The sequence below is a fragment of the Phyllobates terribilis genome, unplaced genomic scaffold, assembly GCF_046119375.1.
Source record: "Phyllobates terribilis strain yellow unplaced genomic scaffold, ASM4611937v1 Scaffold_2__4_contigs__length_985480577, whole genome shotgun sequence".
In the NCBI taxonomy this organism is placed as follows: Eukaryota; Metazoa; Chordata; class Amphibia; order Anura; family Dendrobatidae; genus Phyllobates; species Phyllobates terribilis.
The window spans coordinates 362,647,826-362,669,348 of record NW_027362762.1 but is presented as its reverse complement, the minus strand read 5'-3'; the positions used below and the strand labels follow the sequence as shown (position 1 = coordinate 362,669,348).

Genomic DNA, 21,523 nt, shown 5'->3' with positions numbered 1-21,523 from the left:
TCAAAACTATGAATTAACACATGTGGAATTATATAGTTAACAAAAAAGTGTGAAACAACTGAAAATATGTCTTATATTCTAGGTTCTTCAAGGTAGCCACCTTTTGTTTTGATGACTGCTTTGCGCACACTTGGCATTCTCTTGATGAGCTTCAAGAGATAGTCATCGGAAATGGTCTTCCAACAATCTTGAAGCAGTTCCCAGAGATGCTTAGCAATTGTTGGCCCTTTTGCCTTCAATCTGCGGTCCAGCTCACCCCAAACCATCTCGATTGGGTTCAGGTCTGGTGACTGTGGAGGCCAGGTCATCTGGCGTAGCACCCCATCACTCTCCTTCTTGGTCAAATAGCCCTTACACAGCCTAGAGGTGTGTTTGGGGTCATTGTCCTGTTGAAAAATAAATGATGGTCCAACTAAACGCAAACCGGATGGAATAGCATGCCGCTGCAAGATGCTGTGGTACCCATGCTGGTTCAGTATGCCTTCAATTTTGAATAAATCCCCAACAGTGTCACCAGTAAAGCACCCCCACACCATCACACTTCCTCTTCCATGCTTCACGGTGGGAACCAGGCATGTAGAGTCCATCCGTTCACCTTTTCTGCGTCGCCCAAAGACACGGTGGTTGGAACCAAAGATCTCAAATTTGGACTCATCAGACCAAAGCAGATTTCCACTGGTCTAATGTCCATTCCTTGTGTTCTTTAGCCCAAACAAGTCTCTTCTGCTTGTTGCCTGTCCTTAGCAGTGGTTTCCTAGAAGCTATTTTACCATGAAAGCCTGCTGCACAAAGTCTCTTAACAGTTGTTGTAGAGATGTGTCTGCTGCTAGAACTCTGTGTGGCATTGACCTGGTCTCTAATCTGAGCTGCTGTTAACATGCGATTTCTGAGGCTGGTGACTCAGATAAACTTAGCCTCAGAAGCAGAGGTGACTCTTGGTCTTCCTTTCCTGGGGCGGTCCTCATGTGAGCCAGTTTCTTTGTAGGGCTTGATGGTTTTTGTAACTTCACTTGGGGACACTTTCAAAGTTTTCCCAATTTTTCGCACTGGCTGACCTTCATTTCTTAAAGTAATGATGACCACTCGTTTTTCTTTACTTAGAATTTGTATTATGGCAAGAAAAAAGCAGCTAACAGTCTATTCAGTAGGACTATCAGCTGTGTATCCACCTGACTTCTGCACAACACAACTGATGGTCCCAACCCCATTTATAAGGCAAGAAATCCCACTTATTAAACCTGACAGTGCACACCTGTGAAGTGAAAACCATTTCCGGTGACTACCTCTTGAAGCTCATCAAGAGAATGCCAAGAGTGTGCAAAGCAGTCATCAAAGCAAAAGGTGGCTACTTTGAAGAACCTAAAATATAAGACATATCTTCAGTTGTTTCTCAGTTTTTTGTTAAGTATATAATTCCGCATGTGTTAATTCATAGTTTTGATGCCTTCAGTGTGAATGTACAATTTTCATAGTCATGAAAATGCAGAAAAATCTTTAAACGAGAAGGTGTGTCCAAACTTTTGGTCTATCCTGTACAGACCAAAAGTTTGGACACACCTTCTCATTTAAAGATTTTTCTGTATTTTCATGACTATGAAAATTGTACATTCACACTGAAGGCATCAAAACTATGAATTAACACATGTGGAATTATATACTTAACAAAAAACTGAGAAACAACTGAAAATATGTCTTATATTCTAGGTTCTTCAAAGTAGCCACCTTTTGCTTTGATGACTGCTTTGCACACTCTTGGCATTCTCTTGATGAGCTTAACAGGGATAACAAACGGTAATTTGAAGTAATAATGCAAAGTCTCTCAAGGTAGTATGATGCACCCAATTGTGGGCGTCACCACGTTAGTTCTTTAACACTGTATATGGCCCTAGCGGGGGTCACCGGTTATTCATGCTGGGCCGCAAGTTTTTTTCCGGACAAAGTCAATCAAATCAAGTTTAGCTTCTCCCACTGCAAAAGGTCCCCTTTCAACCTGAGATCCTAAACCCAGCCCCTGGTACCATAGGTGAACAGTGGAAGTGACGGCCTTGCTCACTAGTGTAGCTCCTCTGCTTCCACTGGTTTGACTCTCCCAGCTCAGCCCTCTCCCAGCTCCTCTCTGCTTGGCTGTTGGAGGCAGTCTCTCAAGCCTTGCGTAGGGGGATACAGGCCTAGTCTGTTGGCGGGTGACGTCGGGTCCTGCGAACTCACTCAGCACCGCAAACAGGTCCCGACTCTCCTCAGCAGGCGCAGCACCTGAAGCACCTCTGTGAGTTCATCCACCGGTGTACAGCTGTTATGTGTCGCAGGCCTCTGGCTCAGGCCTGCCACGCTGGGCTTCTCAGCACGTCGGGAGCACGTCTGCTCCTCTCTGCAGCTTGCACCAATCCTGCCTCAGGCTTGGTGCGCTGGACTTTTATATTCAGGAAATAATTCCTGGAAGTCATCTGACCGGGTCCAGCGTCTAAATCTGCTCCCCCTTCAACTTTTCTAACACATCTTGGTTCCATTTGTCTGACCAGCAGATGGCAATCTCTCCTCATCTTTGACACATCCTGCAAGAATTCTCCTGAAGGCTTTTTTCCTTCTACTACATTTGTACATGCACCTGGCACATTGTAAAAACAGTTATCAAAAACATACAAAGAGGAAAATCATGTTTTTGGCTTAAAATATGACCCAAGCAGAACTTTAGATGCTCAGAAACAACTAAATATAGCAGCTCATGATCTGCAGGAATTCATATGTCACTTATTGTTTGTCTATATTTCCAAGAAGATATCACCATATGGTCATCAGAACTAAAGAGGCCAAGCATTTTTTATGCAGATGACAGTAAAATTTTGAGTAACATATCTGATTAGTAGCCAAAAAGAAAAAAAAGACACAAGATGTGGGAACTCTTATCGGCTCTCATATATAAAACGGGTGAGAACATGAAAAAAAGGTCATGTATTACTCACTGTGAGGTTAAATAAGGGGAGAGATAACAGTATAACCAAAAAGATCAAACCCCTTAAAAATGACCTTTTAATGAGTATAATTAAAATTAACCATACAATGTAAAATAAGGATCCAAAAATGTCCCCAAAATGAGCAAAAATTGAAAAAAAAAATCTCTGAAGGGGTGAGAGAAGTGGATTAGCCCTCACTGTCCCTGCCTTAGCGTGGAGGTTGGCACCCTAAGATTTGATATGGCACCCCCGCTCACCATAGGCTATCGCTACATGACCCTACTAGGACCTCCTAACAAAATTACCACCATCACCCAACAATAAAGGGCTGAAGTGCAAATAGAAAAAATTATATCTGGTCAAATGACCTATGATAATACACAATGTCATTGATTTCGGAACGGTGCAATCATATAAGCTGGTCCATATTCTAGTGGACTCTATGAGAATAAGTCAGAAAAGTATTGTCTTAATAAAATTCTCATAACATAAACTAACCAGAACATTTCCATCCAAGATTGAAGCCCGGGATGGGAATGTGAACATCTTTAAAGAAATAAGTGTATCATCTTATTTTTTATTGGTCTGCAGTATTTTGACCATGTATGGATCCCAATATGGATCCATGATGTGCTGGGATGATACTGTCTGGTGTGATGCTAATCCAGGTGGACGTCCAGAGCATATTTATTGTGTGTGGTTCTAACAGGGCCCCATATATGATAGTACTTTAGATGGGAATGCTTTCAATGTTTAGAGAATTCTGCAGTATCCCTTAAACTTTAAATGCTTGTTACAGGGTCCATTAACACTATAGCATCTTGGATGTTGAACACGTGCATCACACAGATGCCACCTGTCATCAGAGCTGCCAGAAAAAAATGAACATGTCTCCATGTGTTTTGCACAGACACACTGTCCGTGAAAAACATGGACATGTGAATCTCACCATAGATTACAATGGGTACGTGTGGTATCCGTGAAAACAACACATGGTGGAAACACGGGCGGGAGAAGGAGGCCTTACACTGAGCCAACACTGTTACCTGCCTTCCAACAAGTGTTGTATCCTGAATACTGAAGGCTAAGATTGGAAGCTAATATGATGCTATGATCTAAGCTTTGAGGGGTAGTTGAGAAGAGGTTGATGTTTGAATGACTCTGCTGCTGTGTAGATTTTGGGTCCGTACAGAACAATCTCTCAAATAAAACTACATAAAGGGGTTAATGCTATATGGGGGTTTAAATATATGAAAATAAACGTGCCAATGCATGCTAGAATACATTCAAATTTAACCCCCCCCCTCCCCCGTTGCATTGACCCCTGTATGCAGTTATATTTGAGAAAGGGAGCAGAACGGACCCGAAACACGTAATAAAGATTACTTGGAGCACAGCTACAAAAGTGGGACGATTATTTCTATACAGCAGTGACGTCATTCAAATGTGAACCTCTCAAGTACATCTCAAAATTATTTGAAGAGGGACCTTTTCTATCCGCAGACATGACTGCAGCAGCTTATTCATTATGGACATTTATTGGTGTTGTGACATACACAACCCAACCAGGTGAGTATTATCTTCACCCCCTACCCAGTGGCATCAAACGATAATACCCTAGGTGGGATTGTCTCTCTTGTCTTCTCCATCATCTTACAGTCCAGACATGGCAAGTGTGTTTAAAATTCTGATTTCTGGTAGTTAAATGGTTAAAATGCAACACGTACACATATGCAAGTTCACGCATGCAAATTTTGTGCCACATATTTTGCTACATGTGTCAGAGTGATGTATGTGGTGAAAAAGTGAAATGTGTCATGAACATCTGCAGCATGTCAAAATTAGCACTGTAGGTCAAGTTCTGCTGCTGTGCTGGTAAAATCTTATCCTCTTTGCAGCTGTTGTAATACACTATGATCCAGGAGAAAAATATGCCCATTTGTGAACAAGTCCTAATGGCTTCACACACCTCGGAGGTTGTATTAAGACCATATGTATACCCTAAAGAGAAAAGAGCTCTTAAAGGAGTTGTCTCATGTTCTTAAAGAGAATCCGTCAGCAGAATTTTCTACCTCATCTGACAGCAGCGTGGTGTAAGCAAAAAGAAGCTGAATGCAGCGATGTATCGCTTAGATGACTGGGTGCAGCCGTTCTGATACAATCAGAGCTTTTAGATTTAGTAATACAGCAGAGCTGAGGAAGCTAACTCCGCCCACATCAGGCTCTATATACACAATGTCTATAAACTGTGAGCTGCTTACCACAGGAGGGGCGTGTCGGACTAGTATGCACGTGCTGCTGTGTCCCAGCAATAATAAGCTCCTGGTGATAAAACAATCATTGTAAGCAAACAAAACCTTGGAGCTTGATAAGAGAAGCATTGCTGAAATCTGTGTTTTAACCCCTACAGCATGCTTTCTTCAGATTACATGGCAAAAACCTGCTGACAGATTCCCTTTAAATTAGAAAAATTGGAATGTCCATTTAAAAACAAGCAATCTGCAATTTATCTTTTAATCAAAATCTTTCCTGTTCTCAAGAACAGAGGGATTATATCATTTATCTTGCATAGCTCATTGCCTAGGTTACCAGCCACCTTGCAGTTTCAGAGTGGTCGCTGGTTAGCTGGGTATGGCTACCTTGCCGCTTTGAAGCAGGCTGCTCCGAACTGCCAACCTTCAGGAGGGCATCGCCCACCACAAAGCAGAAAGTCGGGAGGCAGATGAGAAGTGTGTTCCTCAAAATTAGAGATGCGAGCACCTCTTTAAAAAAACTGTAAAAGTTATATTATAGTTTTCCAGACAGATTTATGTCAGCTCATACCCAAAGAACGTGATCGTGTACAATATTGGGCTAAAAAAAATAAAGGGAACACTTAAACAACAGAATATAACTCCAAGTAAATCAAACTTGTGTGAAATCAAACTGTCCACTTAGGAAGCAACACTGATTGACAATCAATTTCACATGCTGTTGTGCAAATGGAATAGACAATAGATGGAAATTATTGGCAATTATCAAGACACCCTCAATAATGGAGTGGTTCCGCAGGTGGGGACCACAGACCACATCTCAGTACCAATGCTTTCTGGCTGATGTTTTGGTCACTTTTGAATGTTGGTTGTGCTTTCACACTCGTGGTAGCATGAGACGGACTCTACAACCCACAGAAGTTGCTCAGGTAGTGCAGCTCATCCAGGATGGCACATCAATGCGAGCTGTGGCAAGAAGGTTTGCTGTGTCTGTCAGAGTAGTGTCCAGAGGCTGGAGGCGCTACCAGGAGACAGGCCAGTACACCAGGAGCCGTGGAGGGGGCTGTAGGAGGGCAACAACCCAGCAGCAGGACCGATACCTCCGCCTTTGTGCACGGAGGAACAGGAGGAGCACTGCCAGAGCCCTGCAAAATAACCTCCAGCAGGCCACAAATGTGCATGTGTCTGCACAAATGGTTATAAACCGACTCCATGAGGGTGGTATGAGGGCCCAACGTCCACAGATGGGGGTTGCTGCCTGCAACATCCTTCAGCATGACCGGTTTGGCAGTGGGTCAGTAATGGTGTGGGGTGGCATTTCTTTGGAGGGCCGCACAGCCCTCCATGTGCTTGCCAGAGGTAGCCTGGCTGCCATTAGGTACCGAGGTGAGATCCTCAGACCCCTTGTGAGACTATATGCTGGTGCGGTTGGCCCTGGGTTCCTCCTAATGCAGGACAATGCCAGACCTCAAGTGGCTGGAGTGTGTCAGCAGTTCCTGCAAGATGAAGGCATTGAAGCTATGGACTGGCCCGCCCGTTCCCCAGACCTGAATCAGATTGAGCACATCTAGGACATCATGTCTCACTCCATCCACCAACGTCACGTTGCACCACAGACTGTCCAGGATTGGCGGATGCTTTAGTCCGGGTCTGGGAGGAGATCCCACAGGAGACCATCCGCAACCTCATCAGGAGCATGCCCAGGCATTGTAGGGAGGTCATACAGGCACGTGGAGGTCACACACAATACTGAGCCTCATTTTGACTTGTTTTAAGGACATTACATCAAAGTTGGATCAGCCTGTAGTGTGTTTTTCCACTTTAATTTTGGGGGTGACTCCAAATCCAGGCCTCCATTGGTTAATAAATTTGATTTCCATTGATGATTTTTGTGTGATTTTGTTGTCAGCACATTCGACTTTGTACAGAACAAAGTATTCAATGAGAATATTTCATTCATTTAGATCTAGGATGTGTTATTTGAGTGTTCCCTTTATTTTTTTGAGCAGTGTATATCCCAGAATTTGATTATCTATTGTCTTAAAAGTGAATGTGGATCTTTCCCCCACCTGTGCTACCCTACAATCTGCATCCATTTCCCTTGTCACTTTTCGCATGTGTGCTCATAGATCACTACTGACTAGTGGCGCTTAGACTTGCAATTTACATATCTAGATGCTCACTTTAAATTCTATATTCTCGAGCTATATGTGGAAATGTTGTTTTTAGGCTGAATTGTATATTAGTGTATATTTCTCTTAGTATTTGTAGTAAAGGACATTAAAAATGCACAACTTTAAGACTAGGAATGTAAAAGTAGCAATCTCTGCATTATCTCTTCTGTCTGTATCTGTATGTGTAAATTGCTGCGGGCTGCAGAACAAGACACTATATAGCAATGAAAAGAAAACAATGATAAATTATGGAATATAAGTCCAACTGTGAATAAGAAGACGGGAATTCATTATTGGAGCTTAAATACGGTATGATGCTATCAGAGTCAGTTCATACAGAGATTTACATTCTTTTTCCATTTGTGAAAAGTAACAATCTGTCGTTCTTTACCTCTTGCAGGACGTATCGAAAAAGCAATTCCCTTTTCTGTTATGATTGGCTTCCAGCTAAATTCAGCGGCATGATTCCTGCGATTATACAATCTTATGGACGATCTAAATCCTGTCTCAGCTAAGAAGTCGTTGTTGGGCTTCAGAACCAGCTCGTGAGAAGACAGCTCAAGGGCAATGGGAACTGCTTTCGCAGTTACTAAGATGTGTCCGATGTGCTTGTTATTCACCGAGTAGGAAATTGACCTGCAAGTCATAATCAGAGCAATATGTTTTATTCTGTCTGTTTGGCTTTACAAGGACAGTAATAATATAAGAACAGTCAGCATTATGGGTGGAATACATAAAACATGCCCGTTGGTTTAATGTCTTATCGTTCTGGGAAAACAGCCTGTTCATATATATAGTATATTGCTATTATTTGTGCTGCACTTGTTCTTAGTTAGAGCCTTGGGGTCACAGAGCTTTGCATCTGGACACCTTGCTAGCCCATAAAGGTGGCTGATGAAAGTATGCGTTTAAAGATCCCTTCTATTAATAATGAGGATATAAAGTCCTGGTGATGCCCGCAGTGCTAAATAAAATGCTGACAGTAACCAAAAGGTTATTCCCAGAGGTGCAATAGTCATTTATGATGTTAACTGCTTGTCGGACAAGTAAATGAAAAATATCTACAGTAATGGTGAAACTAAAACTTACAGTAAGTATGTGAGGTACATAGGGATATATGTCATTGGTGTTAAATGGATACATCAGAATGGTAAAATACCTAAATTATGATAAGATAAAAAGAGAAGTCATGAGACCAGATTGAACCTTCCTTATTTGTTTGGTGATAATCTTATATGTCTAAGTGTCTATTTTTAAGAAATAATCAATAAACGTTAATTTTTATGGTATTTTTATGGTACATTTTTTTTGGCAATGAACAATTACTGAAAGCATAAGGGCAAGCCATCTTCGTCACAGTTGTTAGTGTTTTTGTAGGGTTGGTGAAGGCCTTTCCCAAACACACAAACAATCATGAAAGTCAAGAGGTCACTTTCTGCTCCACTTACTCCCTAAGATGTCAAAGCACTGTTCCTTAGTAATTCAGGCTTTTGGTTCTGCCAAAGCAATTATGTTAGTAGACCGTTGTGAGCAGTCAAGGTGCCCGCCGCTGGGACAGGCCGGTGACTCCTAAAGGGAACTTGTCAGGAGAATTAGGGTCACCAAAAAAATGACATTGTTGGGTAGGGTAGGTAAAAAACAAGTTCAAATATGTAATGGTGGACGCAATAGGATATTTTATTGCTAAGTAAATTGATTTATGAATCTTTATGTAAGGAAGATGTGAGTGCTGCGAGGGTGGTCTGAATCCAGGAAAGTGCACCGATTCCCCAAGTAATGCTACCCCAAGAACTTAAATGGGTTGTCCACAACTCAGACAACTCCTTTGTAAAAATACATTCCCCAATGTAAAATAACTCACAAACATCATACATCGAAAGGAAATAAGAGCACAGCAGCCCATTAGTGACTGCTGATTGGCTGCAGGGTTCACGGGGTATAACAATGTTGCACGAGCATTGAGAGCCCCGGTGCCGATATTTCTAGAATGATGCTGGTACAGGAGGTGAGTATAAGATATTTGTATTACATCGAGCAATGTAGTATTTAAGTAGGGGTTATCCAATTAATGGGCAACCTTTTTAATTGATGTTTGTTTTACGTTACTGTTATGAGCGGCCCTACAAAAACATTAGCCAAGCCCATGGTGGTAGTGCTAGGTGGAAAATAAAATGGGGGATCAGGCACGAGCCTGGAATTGTTTTGTCTTCGATACAGTTGCACCTTCATTTACATAAAGATTCAAACTTGATTTTCTCTTTCCTCTGGGATAGAATATTCATTTGCAAAGATGACAGTAGGTTTGAACTTGCCTTTTAGACCGGAGTCCCATTAGCGAATCACATCTGATGTGAGAGCATCCGATGTGAGATACTAATGACACTCGGCTCCTGCTCTGCTGCGAGTGTGATCCAAGTGTCAGTGCTCTGTGCGCCGATCCTCTCACATGAGAGAATCACAGCACAGGTGCGGAGGAGAAGGAGAAAGTAATTTCTCCATCTCCTCTGTAGCTGGTGTTGGTGGGAATCACACTGCACTCGGCTGACATCCGAGTGCAGTGCGATGTTTCACACGCACCCATAGACTTATATGTGTGCGTGCGATCCGAATTCCGCAAGTACTCACAGAATGCTGCATTTTTTTTCTGTCCGATTGCGAACCGATCGGAGCAGGAAAAAAAAACGCTATTTAGAACACAAGCATAGGATTAAAATGGTATGAATGCAGTCCGATTTTTAATCGGATTGCATTCGTCCGGTTTAACCACAAGTGGGAGCGAGCCCTTACTCCAAAACTTTAGAATGAAGCCTGGTTTCCCGAAAGCTCAAGATTAAGCCGGTATTTGAAAATCAGATGTACAAAGTCTCTTTTAGAACCTCGGGATATCTCCACTAGAACAGCAGGCATTATATGGTCTCTAAACAAAAGGAATCAGGTCACTATGCACAACAGAAAGTACAGGGCATTTGGTCTTCCACTGACCACTTGGGACAAGATATTGGCTGCACCACCGATCATTAGGCATCCACAGCTGCACTTGGAGATAGCCTTCATCACTGAGTTCCAGCTAACAGATGTTTATTGCATCAACAAGCATCAAGAACTCCAAGTTAAAGGTTTTATGTTTTCTTGTTATATGTATGTAATATTATATAATTTAAATGAAGGAAGAAAAAAAACATTTATTTTTTAGGTGGGACCTTTTTATTTTCTATTACAATTTGGTTTTTGCACATGTTTTATATAATGTGTTACACAAATGGCTCTGCTATGTCAGCAGATAGCCAGAGATCATGTGATCGCTAGGTCCTACAGAAACATTGACAGTGTCAATGCTTCTGTACACCACATAGCGCTCCTTTAGCGCTATGCAGCCAGCTACACAATAGAAGACAGAAGAGGTAATAAACTGCTTCTGTCTTCTCCCCAGGATCCCCGGCTGAAAGCTGGGCCCAGCACCTGCTCCTGCTATACTGTACGACCAAGAGCTTTAACCCTGCACCGTCAATTTAGAATAGCGTGGGTTTAAAGCTCAGGAACAAGTGCTGTAAATTTATGAGGTTTCTGCTTTGACAGTAAATCCAGATTGTTTCAGATTAACTACCTCAGTTCTGCTTATGTGCATCAACTCACTAAGCATGATATGATGTCTGAGATATTTCACTTACAATTTAAATGTGTTTTTCTGAAACAGTAATCCGACAGGCTGAACATAATGGAATACCATGTATATTTAATAATAAATATATGTTTGCACTTACTTCTTAAATTTTCCCAGGACATTTGTCTCAAAGACAACTGGGATCTCCGTCTTTGACATTGGTGGCACAACATGAGAAAGTGGGCTGGTTTGCTGCAGCTCTTCGCAATCAATCTCTACCTGAACCCAAATGTACGTGGGAAGACTATTTATGATATTCATTTCTTTAACTGATGTGGAGCGAATGCAGACTTCACCAAAGTCTATTGTAGTAGGACCTGTAAGAGTTAAAAAAGAAGTGCAAGAAAATGTTAAAAACTTCAAAAAGACAAATTTAATTAAATTCTGATAAGCTCCACTGCATTTTTATTTAAGTGTCTGGGAAAAAATAAATAAGCTACCTGCCGAACTAGTTCAAACCATTCATATATTAATTTTCAGAGATGTCTGCTTCCTTGCACATTTATATATTTATCTCTAACATTAATTATATAGTTGAACATCTCAAGTTTGAATACAGTCTGAAAAGAACAGTTATTGTTCAGGGCCTTTCACATACATATTTCATATGTCAAGTCTTACCGATAAGTATGCGGTGAAGTTGCTGAGGTGTCAGAACAAGACTGCAGTCTTCCTTCTCCGTTGAAGTACGAGGCATTGCATTAAGACCTTCATTAATCTATGGGAAAATGTCAGAAAGTGTAGTGATAAAAATATTGTTGTATCATGGTCAGAGCATCATGGACATCGAGCGAACATATCATTGGTACAATGTGTTGCACACAAGGGCCCAGGAGATAAATTAGCAAGTACTGTAGGTCCTGTGACAGACACAAAAATACTAAGAGTGCTGAAGTAAAAAGAGGCAGCTCACACTGCTGTCAACCTTCTCTATCTGATGCAATACTGGTGATACCAGGAATTCTGAAGTAAGAAGAAGCTGTTCACACTACTGACCATCCTGTCTTTTTGATCAAATACTGGAGACACGAGGGGTGCTGAAGTAAGCAGAGGCTACTCACACTGCTGTCCACCCTATCTATCTTATCTATTACTAGAGATACCAGGGGTGCTGAGGAAAGAAGAGGCTGCTCACATTGCTGTCCAACCTTCCAACCTGTCTATCTGACCTAATACTGGAGATATCAGAGGTGCTGAGTAGTGTTGAGCCACCCCCGTAGTGTTCGAGTTCGGTTCGGTTCGTCGAACACCCGTGTGTTCGCCGAACTGTTCGTCGAACTGTTCGTCGAACACCTTCGAACACCGTTAAAACCAATGGCAGGCAAACAAAAACACATAGAAACACATAGAAAACACCTTCAAAGGTGTCCAAAAGCTGACAAACTGCTCAGAAGACACAACTAACACATGGAAAAGTGACAAGTACATATAGTCATGCGAAAAGAAAAGAGGTGGAGGAGTAAAAGGAGGGGGAGACACAGATATAGGCATGTCATGCCCTTCTAAAATCCAAAAAGTGAGAAGCCGAGACGGCCAGTCCGCTCCTGCCCGTGCCACCTCCGTGTCGCCGGGTTTGTGCCAGAGCCGCGGTGAACCCTGACGGCCAGCCCCCCTCTCCCAATACTGGTGCCTGTCCGCTGGTGGGTCGAGAGAGCCCCCCTGTGGTGGAGGCAGCTCTAAGCTTTTAATTTAAATTGTCCCTCTAATTTGAATGAATACACTTTAAATCCATTTACAAGGATCTATTGGAGGGCAAGTCTCATGCCAGCAGCCGCGTAATTCCAGCTCCAGTAGCGTCCACTAAAGCTGCTGCAGTTAAAAAGCTTTTATAAGGATCGAGCTCAGCTGTCCACCGCAAGGCATCCTAGTGCCAGTCCCAGCCCCTATGCCTTGGGGTGCCTCCTGATGCTCTTCACTAAGTATCCCGTGGTCCCGAAGCATTTCCTTTGAAAAAATTAAGTGTCCAAACTACAGGTGGTGTAGCTTGCTTAACAGCCGGGATAATCCGCTGACTAGCAGACACTGCTACTAGGCACAAAGTATTTCCTGGGCTAGATGCAGTTAAAAATTTGTAAGTAGATACTCTCGTTGGATGCTGAGAAAGCATTCCATAGAGTCTCCTGGCACGCCATATATGATTCTCTTAAAAAGCTTGGGGTAGGGGTCTAGGGGACCCTTTTATAGCCAAAATCACGGCCCTGTATCACAATACGTCACCTAGGTTGAAGATAAATGGAACTGTAGCACCGAGGGCTCGGTTGCTACAGACGTATTGCACCTCACCCAGAGGTGTGATATCTCACTCTCAGATAAGGATGGAGTGTGGATCAGGACCCGACACCTGCATGCATTACACCACATTGCCGTGGGGCAGGGCGACCAATATGCCCCTGAGATGGGCACGACAGTCCCTGTCCCTGGCTGGAGTGGGGGGAGGGAACACTGAGGAAGGGGAACCCTGCAGTGCAGGAGCAGGGAGAAAGCAGTTCCTGGGTGCATTGAGAAGGGAGTATAAAAGGTGGGCACCATCTTAGTTCAGTGCAGAGAAGTCTGAGCAGAAGTGGCAGGGAGCAGGGGCTCTGCATGAGCTCTGCTCCGGAGGCGGGCCTAGTAACAGAGGCCCAGGCCTGCAAGAGGGAGAAGGAAGGAAGAGGAGCGGAGAAGGCTCCAGGAACGAGGAATGAAGGGATCCCAGGGGTGCGGACGGGCGAGTCGCCACCGCACGCCCGAATCCACCTGCGTGGAGGGGTCAGGCCAAAGGGGGAGACCGGTCCCCGAACTAGTGGAGGCAGGAAACGACCCTCAGCTAGAAACCGGAGGCTCTGACATTTTATGTGGCGCAGCCCCTTGCTCCACCCGCTAGGAAGGCACCACATAGGGTCAGGGAAACTGGCGCCAAGTTTACCAAGAGGAGGCCCGAGGCAGCCGGACAGAAGTGTTGGTAAGAAAGGCCAGACAAAGGACACACAAAGGGGGTCCTGTGAAGCGCTCCAAAGTTATCTGGGAGTTGTCTGAGCCCCTCACCTGGTGAGCACAGTACGACGTGGGCAGCCGTTACCTGCAGACGTGGTCTGGATAATAAGAACTGTGAGTAAAGGCCCTGAACTGCATCACTGACTCCGTGTCGTTACTGCTGCTGCCCTGCACCATCACCCCCATCCTCCGCATACACTGCCCTGAGGCTATACTCCTCCCGTGGGGAGTTATGCTACGCTCTGCTGCACCCACAACACCAGCCTTAGCGGTCTGCCCTGTAGCGGCGGTTCACTCTGACCGCAATCCACGGGTGGCGTAGTCGGACATTTAAACATCAAAACCACATAAATAGTTCCGCCACTGGTTTGACCGCCCTGAGCCACGGAACCGGATCGCCGCCACGAAGACTACAACCACCAGCATCCACCAAAAAGGGTCCGGCTCCGGGTGTCCCAAGGCCCAGGGGGTGCGTCAGAACATTTTCATCACCTTTCACAATCACCAATGGGACAAGGCAGGGATGTCCTCTGTCCCCTCTCTTATACATCCTAGTGACGGAGCACCTGCTCTCATCAATTCGCCATAACCCCAATATTAGGTGGATTGAGGTGGGAGGCACCGAGTACAAGTGCTCTCTATTTGCTGATGATGTCCTAGTATATATCACTCAATCACATATATCCATCCCTGCTGTTATGGCTGAAATAGATCACTTTGTTACATGGTAAAATTTTAAAATCAATGCAGCGAAGTCTGAGGCCCTCGATGTCTCCCTCCCTAAATCCATATAGGATTCCATCCAGTCCAACTTTCCCTTTGCCTGGCCCTCACAGGGTATCAAATACTTAGGAATTCCTATTCATAGAGACCTCTCCCATCTATGTTATCTTAATTTTGGGCCCTTTATTGAACAATTCCATACAGACCACGGTTGGCAAGTTAGAACTGTAAGATTCACTACGTGAACCACTGGTGTTTTGTGGAAAAGCACATGTACACCGCGTTCCAAATTATTATGCAAAAAGTGTTTAGGAGTGATAAGGGAAGAATTTGTTTGTTTGTCAGTTAAACTCATTGATGGTGATGTGTGTCAGGGCTCTTTATATCACTGTAAGCAATTGCAGACACCTGTGCTAATTAGTTTGGCAGGTGTGTCCAATGAAAGGCAAGACTACTTAAGAAGGCTCTCTCACATTATTAAGCAGCCTACATTTTCTGCCAAAATGGGAAAGAAAAAGGATGTGTCGGCTGCTGAGAAGCAACAAATTGTGGAGTGTTTAGGTCAAGGCATGACTACAATCAACATTGTGCGATGATCAGGATGAAGTGTCTTGGCAATCAAGAAGTATGTAGCTGATTCACAGTACACACGTGTGCGTGCTGATAAGGGCAAATTGAGGACTCTTTCCTACAGGCAATTACGTCAGGTTGAAAGAGCAGCGGCAAAAAAGCCTTGTCATAGCAGCAGACAAGTTTTTGAAGCTGCTTGTGCCTCCAACGTCCCCCGAACAACAAGATGCAGGGTCCTTCAGAGGTTTGCAGCTGTGCATACGCCATCCTGTCGACCTCCTCTATCCACTTCACACAAGCAGAAACGGCTCCAGTGGGCCAAACATTACATGAAGACTGATTTCAAAACTGTTTTGTTCACGGATGAGTGCCGTGCAGCGCTCGATGGTCCAGATGAATGGAGTGGAGGATGGCTGGTTGATGGACACCCCACGCAAACACGGCTACAGCGCCAACAAGGAGGAGGTGGAGTAATGTTTTGGGCTGGAATCATGGGGAGAGAGATTGTCGGCCCCTTTAGGATCCCTGAAGGCGCTAAAGATGAACTCCATAATGTATGTGGATTTTCTCAAACAGCACTTCCTGCCATGGTTCAAGAAGAAGAACCGTGTATTTCACAGCAAGATCATTTTTCTGCATGATAATGCACCATCTCATGCTGCACATAAAACATCTGCATCTCTGGCTGATATGGGCATAAAAGGGGACAAACTTATGGTGTGACCCCCATGCTCCCCTGACCTCTACCCCATTCAGAACCTTTGGAGCATCATTAAAAGGAGTGTCTATGATGGCGGGAGGCAGTTCACATCTAAGCAACAGCTCTGGGAGGGTATTCTGTCCTCATGCAAAACAATTGAAGCAGAAACCATCCAAAACCTGACAAATTCAATGGACGAGAGAGTTCAGAAGCTCCTTTCGAACAAGGGGTCCTATGTGAAAATGTAACATCACCTAGAATAAAGTTTTGAGTTGAAAACTGTTTGATTTCAGTTTCTAACAACCTGCTAATGCTTATAATTTCAAAAATGACCATTTTTTTGGTCTTTATTAAAATGAAAAGGTTGATCGAAAAGTTTGGGGGATCTAAGAGTGTGGCAACCCAGTAGTCATGATTACTTCGAATTCTGACAATATGAGGGTCATGCTGCAGGTAGTGCAGCAAGAAGGCACTTATGTGTCTTGCGCATCTCGGAGCCCCAAAATTATTTTCCGGGCTAGATGCAGCTAAAAATTATTTTTAATTTTAAATCTGGTGAAGCTTATTATAGATGGCCTAATAGGATCAGTGCTGCACACTGCTACAAAGCCCAAATTATTTTCCAGTCAAGATACAGATAAACATGATTAGTAATTTGAAAGCTTAAAACGGTTGGTAGGGTGATTTTAACCGATCATCAAGCTTTTACTCTCCCCAGGATGACACAGGGGTAGAAAAGTCGTTTCGGATCCATGATTTGTTCATCTTTATGAACGTGAGTCTGTCTACATTATCAGTGGAGAGCCGCGTGCGCTTATCTGTCAGCACACCACCAGCAGCGCTGAACACACGTTCAGACAGAACGCTGGCTGCGGGGCATGACAAGATCTCCAAGGCGTAAGTGGCTAGCTCCGGCCATTTATCCAGATTGGAAGCCCAAAAAGAGCAAGGGTCCAGTGACACAGTCGTGGCTTCAATGTTTACTTGGAGATACTCCTGTACCATCGTCTCTAGGCGTTGACTATGTGTCAGACTTCTTGTCTCCTGTGGCCTTGCAAAGGATGGGCTAAAAAAGTGGTGAAATGATTCCGCAAAATTGATGTTACCACCAGATACTGTGGTTCTGTTACGGTTTGAGTGCTGAACACTTGACGGTCCCACGGTTGGCAAGTTGGAACTGTGAGATTCACTACGTGCACCACTGGTATTTTGTGGAAAAGCACATGTAAGATTCTGCAACAGTCTCTGCTGATACTCCTGCATGCATGCATCCCTTTCTATGGCAGGAATAATTTCTGCAAATTTACTTTTGTACCGGGGATCTAACAGTGTGGCAACCCAGTAGTCAGGATTATTTCTAATTCTCACAATTCGAGGGTCATGTTGCAGGTAGTGCAGCAAGAAGGCACTCATGTGTGTTGCGCATCCAGGAGCACCAAGTCCCTGTTGTGTTGGTGGCGAGGTAACAATCATGCTTCCTTCCTCTGTCCTCTCCCCCCAACCTCGCACAACAGAAATGTGATCAAGGTCTCCCTCATCTGATGAGTCTTCCATCAGTTCGTCCTCCACTTCTTCCTGGGCTCCTGCACCTTCCTCACTAGTTTGGCTGCTACCATGCGCCCTGGTTAAACCATCTCCCCCACCCTCACATGCCTGCCGCCTTGGTGCTGCCGACCGTCTGGACCTTGCAGATGTTAGCCCTTCCGCATACAACTCCTCCTCCTCTACTTCCTCCACCTCCTCTTGTGCCACCACCTGACTCCGAATTCTGTTTAACATGTGCTCCAGCATGTAAATCACCGGAATAGTCATGCTGATAATGGCATCGTCAGCACTAAACATCTTCGTCGCCATTTCAAAACTGTGCAGAAGGGTGCATAGGTCCCTGATCTGAGACCACTCCTCCAGCGTGATTTGCCCCACCTCTGAATCTCGTTGGCCCAGGCTATACGTCAGAACGTATTGCACCAGGGCTTGTCGGTGCTGCCACAGTCGCTGCAACATGTGCAGAGTTGAATTCCACCGGGTAGGCACATCGCATTTTAGCCGAAGTGGCAGGCCCAACGACTTCTGTAGAGATGTAAGTCGCTGAGCTGCGGGATGCGAACGGCGGAAGTGAGCACACAGCGACCGTGCCCTCTGCAGAAGGCCATCTAGTCTGGGATAGTGGGCTAAAAATTGCTGGACAACCAGGTTCAACACGTGAGCCATACAAGGCACGTGTGTGACATTGCCCCGGCGAAGGGCCGCACCCAGGTTTGCAGCATTGTCGCACACGGCCTTCCCTGGTTTCAGGTCCAGTGGAGACAACCATTCATGAAATTGGTTCTCCAGAGCTGACCACAACTCCTCAGCTGTGTGACTCACATTTCCCAGACATTTCAATGTAAAAACCGCCTGATGACGTTGAGCCCTACTGCCAGCATAGTAAGGAGGTGTGCAGGATCCCTTCTGCGCAGTTAGAAAGCTTGTGGCATGACCAGACAGGCTTTGGGTGCAGGTGGAAGACCGAGAGGAGGTTGAGGAGGCAGAAGCAGTGGAGGAAAAATGACATAAAGAGGATTGACGCACAACTCGTGGGGACGGCAAGACTTGGACAGCAGCCCCTTGTCCTGCTGTCACCATAGTTACCCAGTGCCCAGTCAGCGACATGTAACGCCCCTGTCCATGCCTACTCGTCCAAGTGTCTGTGGTGAAATGCACCCTGTCACACACAGAGTTTCTCAAAGAAGCGGTGATGTTGTGTGCGACATGCTGGTGGAGCGCAGGCACACCTTTCTTTGAGAAGTAGTGCCGACTGGGCATCTGGTACTGGGGCACTGCGACGGACATAAGGTCTCGAAAATCCTCTGTGTCCACCAGGCGGAAAGGCAGCATTTCTGTAGCCAAGAGCTTGCAGATGGTGAAATTCAACCTCTTAGCTTTCTCATGGCTAGGAGGAAATGGTCTTTTACTTGTCCACATCTGAGGGACCGAGGGCTGGCTATTGTGCTTAGACGGGGTTGATAAGGGTGTCCCCGGCAAACTGCCGGTCTGTGAGGAAGATGCAGGCGGACATGTTAGGTTGCCTTGATCCAAAGGTGGTGCTATCGATGTCGGACAGCGCTCAAGACCAGCTGGTGTTACCACCTCCAAAGAAAATGATGACCTGCCAATCACGCTGGCTGTTGCGGGTAAAGAGGTGGCAGGTCTGCGCCCCAAAACAGGTGTGACTGCTGTCCCCCCAGTCACAGAGGATGAAGAGGCCGCGGATGCACAAGATATGGCAGACGGTGGTTGGCCCGGCCGGCTAGACCGCATTGTAGCACACTGAGCTTCCCACTGCAACTTATGCTTCATGTCCATGTGCCGGTTCATGCATGAAGTACTCAAACTATGTATTTTTTGGCCTCTACTTAGCTTTTGCTGACAAATGTTACAGATAACACGAGTTGGGTCATCTTTATCGATCTGAAAAAATGCCCAGGCTATGCAAGGCTTAGCACCCATGCGACCTGAAGAGCCACCACGACTTGTGGTGAGAGGCAGAGTTGTGTTTGAGGATGCAGTTGTTGACGTGCTTCCAGTACTACGTCTCTGTCCAGGAAGGCGCAACCTGACCTCGTCGTCACTAGCATCTTCCTCCACCTCCTCTGCTGACCTCATCTCTTGGCTGACTGTGGGTTGACAGTAAGTGGGATCTCCGACCTCATCATCATCACCCTGTGCGTTATCACACCCGTCGTCCTCAGAGCCAACCTGTTCCTGCCCTGACAAAAAACTAAAGTTGTCGCTCCAATCAGGTATTTGAGTCTTATCATCGTCTTCCTCATTGTCTCCACCAACAGGAGTTACAGTTTGGGAATGAGGGTCTACATTATGGTCAGAACCTTCTGCGTCTGGTCCTGGATCCGACTCATAAAGATTCTGGGCATCAGTGCAGATCATTTCCTCGTCTGGATTCACAGAAGCGCTGGAGTCGACCTCTGATTCCCAGGCTATAGTATGAGTAAACAGCTCTGCAGACTCAACCATCTGTTCTACCTCATACTCAGACGGGCAGCTGGAGATTTGGGAGCTGTGAGGAAGCAAGTGCGATTTGGGTGACACCTTTGAGGACTGGAGTATTTGTAATGTTGAAGTTGATGTGGAGGAGAGCCCACTTAAAGGAGCACTTGATATCCGTTGAAGCACCTGCTGTTTTTGTGCCTCATCTGGAATTTGTAGCGATTGGCGTGGCCGTAAGAAAGGGATCTTATCACATTGTCCGCTAAAAGAAGTAGACATTTTAGTTTGGCTGGAAGATGGTCTTTCTTCTGCACCTACCCCACGGACACAACCTTTTTTCCCCTTCCCAACACGCCTATTCCCCTTTCCACCAGCAGCAGGCCTTTTTCCACTCATTTTGGTGGTTAACTAATTCACAACTCTGGAGTTGTTTGCACAAAAAAACAATGGATGGTAACCGAGCAGAGCTGAGTGGCCAAACTGTGGTATTAGGCCAAAACTATTGGCTGGGTTAGATGCAGAAAAAAATTATTTTGAATTTGCAACCTGATGGAGGTCAGTATAGATGGACTAATAGACCAAGTCCCACACACCGCTAGAAGCCCAAATATTTTTTCAGAGCTAGATGCAGAAAATTTTTTTATTCAATTTGCAACCTGATGGAGGTCAGTATAGATGGACTAATAGACCAAGTCCCACACACTGCTAGAAGCCCAAATATTTTTTCAGAGCTAGATGCAGAAAAAAATTATTTTTAATTTGCAACCTGATGGAGGTCAGTATAGATGGACTAATAGACCAAGTCCCACACACTGCTAGAAGCCCAAATATTTTTTCAGAGCTAGATGCAGAAAAAAATTATTTTTAATTTGCAACCTGATGGAGATCAGTATAGATGGACTAATAGACCAAGTCCCACACACCGCTAGAAGCCCAAATATTTTTTCAGAGCTAGATGCAGAAAAAAATTATATTCAATTTGCAACCTGCTGGACGTCAGTATAGAAGGACTAATAGAACAAGTCCCACACACTGCTAGAAGCCCAAATATTTTTTCAGAGCTAAATGAAGAAAAAAATTATTTTTAATTTGCAACCTGATGGAGGTCAGTATAGATGGACTAATAGACCAAGTCCCACACACTGCTAGAAGCCCAAATATTTTTTCAGAGCTAGATGCAGAAAAAAATTATTTTTAATTTGCAACCTGATGGAGGTCAGTATAGATGGACTAATAGACCAAGTCCCACACACCGCTAGAAGCCCAAATATTTTTTCAGAGCTAGATGCAGAAAAAAATTATTTTTAATTTGCAACCTGATGGAGGTCAGTATAGAAGGACTAATAGAACAAGTCCCACACACTGCTAGAAGCCCAAATATTTTTTCAGAGCTAAATGAAGAAAAAAATTATTTTTAATTTGCAACCTGATGGAGGTCAGTATAGATGGACTAATAGACCAAGTCCCACACACTGCTAGAAGCCCAAATATTTTTTCAGAGCTAGATGCAGAAAAAAATTATTTTTAATTTG

At 44.6% G+C, this 21,523-nt stretch overlaps 1 protein-coding gene across 2 annotated transcripts in view; it reads right to left on the bottom strand.

Annotated features, from left to right (window-relative positions):
• The window catches only part of CFAP47 (cilia and flagella associated protein 47), a 1,117,227-nt gene that overhangs the window by 990,462 nt on the left and 105,242 nt on the right, over window positions 1–21,523 (bottom strand). For both annotated transcript variants that reach the window (XM_073664712.1, XM_073664711.1), the window contains exons 14-16: window positions 11,660–11,756; window positions 11,139–11,355; window positions 7,769–8,013 (exon numbers count right to left, since the gene is read on the bottom strand). In XM_073664712.1, coding sequence (XP_073520813.1) covers window positions 7,769–8,013; window positions 11,139–11,355; window positions 11,660–11,756 — 559 coding nt within the window. The remainder of the gene's footprint in view (window positions 1–7,768; window positions 8,014–11,138; window positions 11,356–11,659; window positions 11,757–21,523) is intronic.